The 5,116-nt window shown below is 43.5% G+C and overlaps 1 protein-coding gene across 1 annotated transcript; it reads left to right on the top strand.

Moving 5' to 3' along the window:
• Positions 1 to 606: 606 nt before the first annotated feature.
• LOC119306083 (pectin acetylesterase 9-like) lies at positions 607 to 3,279 on the top strand. Its single transcript, XM_037582420.1, has 11 exons — positions 607 to 642; positions 1,122 to 1,205; positions 1,324 to 1,410; positions 1,584 to 1,708; positions 1,796 to 1,856; positions 1,961 to 2,017; positions 2,100 to 2,177; positions 2,253 to 2,358; positions 2,540 to 2,685; positions 2,773 to 2,883; positions 2,989 to 3,279. The coding sequence occupies exons 2-11, from the start codon at positions 1,197 to 1,199 to the stop codon at positions 2,998 to 3,000; spliced, it is 792 nt and encodes a 263-aa protein (XP_037438317.1). The 5' UTR covers positions 607 to 642; positions 1,122 to 1,196; the 3' UTR covers positions 3,001 to 3,279.
• Positions 3,280 to 5,116: the final 1,837 nt, after the last annotated feature.

Raw genomic sequence — 5,116 nt, 5'->3', positions numbered from 1 at the left:
ACGGACATCCCTGGACTGGCTGGAAGCACCAGACACGGGCAGTCCAGGTCCCGCAAGTTTCTTCCTCCTGCCGCGCCTCCTCTCCCTCCGTCCTTGATATCTCTTTCCAGCGCGTGCCGTGCCGCGGTCGACCAACATGGACCGGCGGCGGCTCTGGACGTGGGCAGCTGCCGTCGTCGTGATCGCTACTGCTGCGGCGGCGGCGGGCCAGGAGAAGAGGCTGCTGGTGGGCATGACTCTCGTCCCGGGCGCCGCGTCGACGGGGGCAGGCAAGTCCGCGCCGCCTCTAATCAATCCTCTTTTCCTTCACCCGCGTTCACCCGGCCGCACATTGCCCTGCTCACCAGATGCTCTGCCTAAAGCTTTGGCATGCTAACCACATGGGAATGCCAATTAATGGTGCGCGTGTGAACTGCCGTTCAATTGCAGTGTGCCTCGACGGGAGCCCGCCGGCGTACCACCTCCACCGCGGCTCCGGCTCGGGCGCCCGCGGCTGGCTGCTCCAGTTCGAGGGCGGCGGCTGGTGCAACGACGCGCCGTCGTGCGCCGCAAGAGCCGGCACGCGGCGAGGGTCGACCCGGCTCATGAGCAAGCTCGAGGTCTTCTCCGGCGTTCTCAGCAACGATCCGGCCAGGAACCCAGGTACGGCAATCATCTTGCTGTTTCTCTTTAGTTACAGTTTCTTTTCAGTTTCTTCAGCAGAAACGCTTTCATAATACTTTTTCCAAGCAACGAACACGGGTTTGATTAATTGGAGAGGCATTTTCCCCGTGCATTCCTGTTTTCCTCGTACATAAGTACCTTTTACGCCAAGTCGTCGATGATGATCAACACAGCACAGCACATGCATGTCTCCGTTCATGGTGATGGTGGTACTGTCTTGTGCTTTTGCAAAAGGTTGCGGCCAGTCAACAATCACCATGATCCGGTAGGTAGCACCAACAGTTTCGCTTTAACACATCTAGGCCCATAGCGAATTCAAGCTCATGGTCCTACAAGGATGATGACTGCCTCACATCTGCATCAGGCCACTGGCACAACTTCTGGTCAATGGAATACAGAGTTTCATATTAGTTCTCGTCACTACTAAAGATCTCTTTTATTTTTGACAATTCGAGCAGATTTTTACAACTGGAATCGCGTGAAGCTGCGGTACTGCGACGGCGGATCCTTCGCGGGCGATTCAGAGTTCAGAAATGGCGTACGTACTCTTCAAAAGTTTAAATCATATTGTGTACTGCATATGTAAACGAGCTGCTGCTTGCATTCAACTGAACTCCGTCTGCTCACTATTTGTACTGTTTGCCGCCCCGACATATGCAGTCTTCAGTCATCTACATGAGAGGTCAAAGGATATGGGATGCTATCATCTCCGATCTCCTCACCAAAGGCCTCGCCAAAGCCGAAAAGGTTTCTGCAGATCTCATCAGTACTAATCTATATACTTTTTGCATGTTTTCTACTAATGGTATGCTTTTAGTTAGTGCTTGGGTTTGAGTTACTAACACAAATCACTCTACAAGACAGGTAGTTGTGTAATTGTTAAGTCGGTCATGGTTTTGAGCAAGTTCTGAATCCAACAGGTGCTGCTCTCAGGCTGCTCAGCAGGAGGCCTAGCTACATTCTTCCACTGCGACAACCTCGGGGAGCTTCTCGGGGGCGTCGCCACGGTGAAATGCATGAGCGACGCGGGGTTTTTCCTTGATGTGTAACGCTAGAACTAATCGAGCAATGAGTTTACTTTTGGAAGGTTGATCTTTTGGTCAAATGTGTTAAACTTATGCCATTTTTTCAGGGATGACATTTCCGGCAACAACAGCATTAGACCTTTCTTTAGCAGCCTAGTTGCTCTGCAGGTTATTTGCATCAGTAAACCTTCTCTTTACACACTGATTTGGCTTAAGATGTTTGAGAGTTTTTTCAAGTATGTTTTGATTTTATTTTCTTAATTTTGATGTAGGGAGCTGAGAAGAATTTGAACAAAGACTGTCTAAATTCAACACTCAATCCTTATCTGGTCAGACTCTCCTTTCAGAGCATTGAACCACATTATGGGCACTGCAGTTTTACTGATCATACTTTCCACCCCTTCTGTGCAGTGTTTTTTCCCGCAATATGCACTTCAAAACATTAAAACCCCATATTTCATCTTGAATTCAGCGTACGATGTATATCAGGTAAAGGAATACATTGTACCAGTTAATATTTTTCACCAGCTGACCACTAGTAAAATTATTATTATTTTTTGGTAGTTCCATCACATCTTTGTGCCTCCTTCGTCTGATCCTACGGGTCACTGGAGTCGCTGTAAGGCGGACCCCAGCACATGCAGCACATCACAAATTGCAACTCTACAAGGTTACATTCAGTGCTTTATACTCCCTCTGTAAACTAATATAAGAGCGTTTAGATCACTAAAGTAGTGATCTAAACGCTCTTATAATAGTTTACGGAGGGAGTACAAATTTTCGCTACATGTATCAAACGAGCGGGTGTAAAGTTCTTCATTGAGTTACTGTCTTGAGGAATTTGTCTGCAGGCCTAAGAAGTGCAATGTTAACAGCTCTGAAACCGTTTGAAGGTGAGCCGGAGATGGGCATGTTCATCAATTCTTGCTTTGCACATTGCCAGAGCGAGCTGCAGGACACATGGTTTGCGCCGAATTCCCCAACACTGGACAATGAGGTACTAATAATTGATGAGGTTAAGTTGTACGCTTGTGGCCTTTTAGTGATGCATGGTGTTTGCACGAAAATCATTTTGGAGTTTCAGACAATTGCAGAGCTAGTCGGTGATTGGTACTTTGAAAGGGGTGCCGCCCAAGAAATCGACTGCGCCTATCCCTGCGACTCAACTTGTCACAACATTATACCATTGAATCAGGTCAGTTATTGGGAAATGCAAATGCACATGCAAGGGTGGGTGTTTGAGTTTGGGGTCTTTCTATGCAGGGTATATCTGTTCATATTTTCCCATGATATTTTGCAGGTCGGCAACTAGTGGATACAATGTGTTATGTAGGTTGGTTCATAGTGTTCTTCAGCTCAATACAAGAGATATTGGCAAAAATTTACTGTGTATTGCTAAGTTCATCATATATACTACAAATATATAGAAGAAATAGCTTGGATGCCCAGCATGGAGGTAGCATGTTTCGGGTTCGAATCCATCATTTCCATGTCTGTACATTTGCTTTCTTTGGTCCATTTTCTTTGACAATCATTCTTTGATTTTGGGACTGTCTATTTTGGGACTGAATTTCAATTGGTATTCATCTTTTTTTTTGGCCAATCACAAACCAAAAACTGTATGCATTTGTTCCCTGTGTATGTCAACGGTTCAACATTTTTTTTGAGAGAGAAATGCCAATGTTTCACGTATATGTACGTCAAAACCAGCCAAAAACTACTTAGCGGGTTGTAAAATTATTGATGGGTTGAACTGGACCCTGGTTGATTGCAATACGGCCTATACCCAGGAAGGGCTGCCAAGAAAGGCAAGCATGCAGAGGACAAATAGGCCTGGGCCAACACCTGAGAACACAAGAAAGAGCAATGAAAAGCCCGAGAAGAATAGCTAAAATTGGAAGAATCGAAAATCAACAAGAAAATAACAAATTCCATAACATATACTTTAGATAATAATTTTACCAATGGTTCATGCCGTTTTAGATCTGTTGTTTGGTAGGCCACGTGAGGCACCGGAAGAGGATCTAGTCTTGAGGATCAGTGAGTGGGTTACCAATTACCACTGTCTGATGAATGTGCCCAAAGGGCCAGAGGTTATGCCCACCACTCTGCTCAGGTTAGTGTACACGATGTGAATATAACAAAGGCAGAGTCATCTGTTTTCATTTTTGACAGAATCCAGTTCAAGTTATTACAAATTCAATCAGAAATATGAGTTCATCTGTAGTACTAGTATCTTATTGCGGATACACCTGATGTCAAGTTTTATGACTACAGACCAGCCCATCCAAGCAAGAACTAACAGTATGTTTCACCGTGTAATCTAGTTACGGAGTAAAAAATCACCGACCCAAACACCCAACTGTTTGATGCACTCCATCAGGGGGAATCACTCTACTTCAAACATCCCAGCAGATTTAAAAGTGCATCAATTTAAATAATTGTAGGGAGTATTTAGGCAGAAATATCACATGATTATTTAGATAATTTTATGTACCAATGATTCTAAAATTCCATCAATTTAAATACCATTATGGCAATTATAGTAAAATAACAGTGAATGGATATGGCCTATCATTCTTCTGCAATGATATAAATAGGGGATTTAGGTGTTTCGGAAATGAGAGCAAAGCCAATTCCAATCAAAACAGGAAAGACTCCCTCAAACTAAGGATCAGATGTTATTACATTGTAAGTGCACCTCTTTGGTTCTTAAAATGATAGGACTAGGAAATATGAAAAAAAAAATCCATTGTGAAGTTTTTCGTGATTTGGGCTTAATGGAATTTTTTTCCTTTAAAATTGCAAGTAAAGTGGATTATAAGAAAACTGTCTATGGTTTGACCCGCAAAAACACACACAAAAAAACTGTCTATGGTTTACAATTCTCCACTCCAAGCAAGCTACAAATGAAAACTTCCTAAGAAACATAATCCTCCAAAATTCCAATGATATATTATGAATCAAAGGGTCCCTTAGCTAGGATTCTGAAAAGCTGAAAATGAATTATGAAAAAAATCACCGTTTCGTGTATATGGCCACGCATCGCACCCCGGTATGGCGCAATCAACACTTCTCGATAAATGATACTCCCTCCGTTCACTTTTGTAAGTCGTTTCAGACAACTCAAAATAGGCTGTTTTGCACATTGTCTGAAATGTTTTCAAGGTCTTATAAAAGTGAACAGAGGGAGTAGCTTACGTTCATGTATTGCTGGTTGCATCACAACTCGTTTGAATCATATAGGAACAGGATGCAGAACCAGGGCTTTCAGATATTTGCAACTTTAGGACTATTGCTATCTTCAGACAAAAACAACAGAAATAAGATGCAGCTTTCACAGAACCCATGGTTCTACACTATCTCTTAGTCCAGTAATTGAGGTTCAAACCAGCCTACCAGAAGCACGAATTTCATGTTCCAACTAG

This window comes from Triticum dicoccoides, chromosome 1B (assembly GCF_002162155.2).
Source record: "Triticum dicoccoides isolate Atlit2015 ecotype Zavitan chromosome 1B, WEW_v2.0, whole genome shotgun sequence".
Taxonomy (NCBI): Eukaryota; Viridiplantae; Streptophyta; class Magnoliopsida; order Poales; family Poaceae; genus Triticum; species Triticum dicoccoides.
This window is presented reverse-complemented; position numbering and strand designations above follow the sequence as displayed.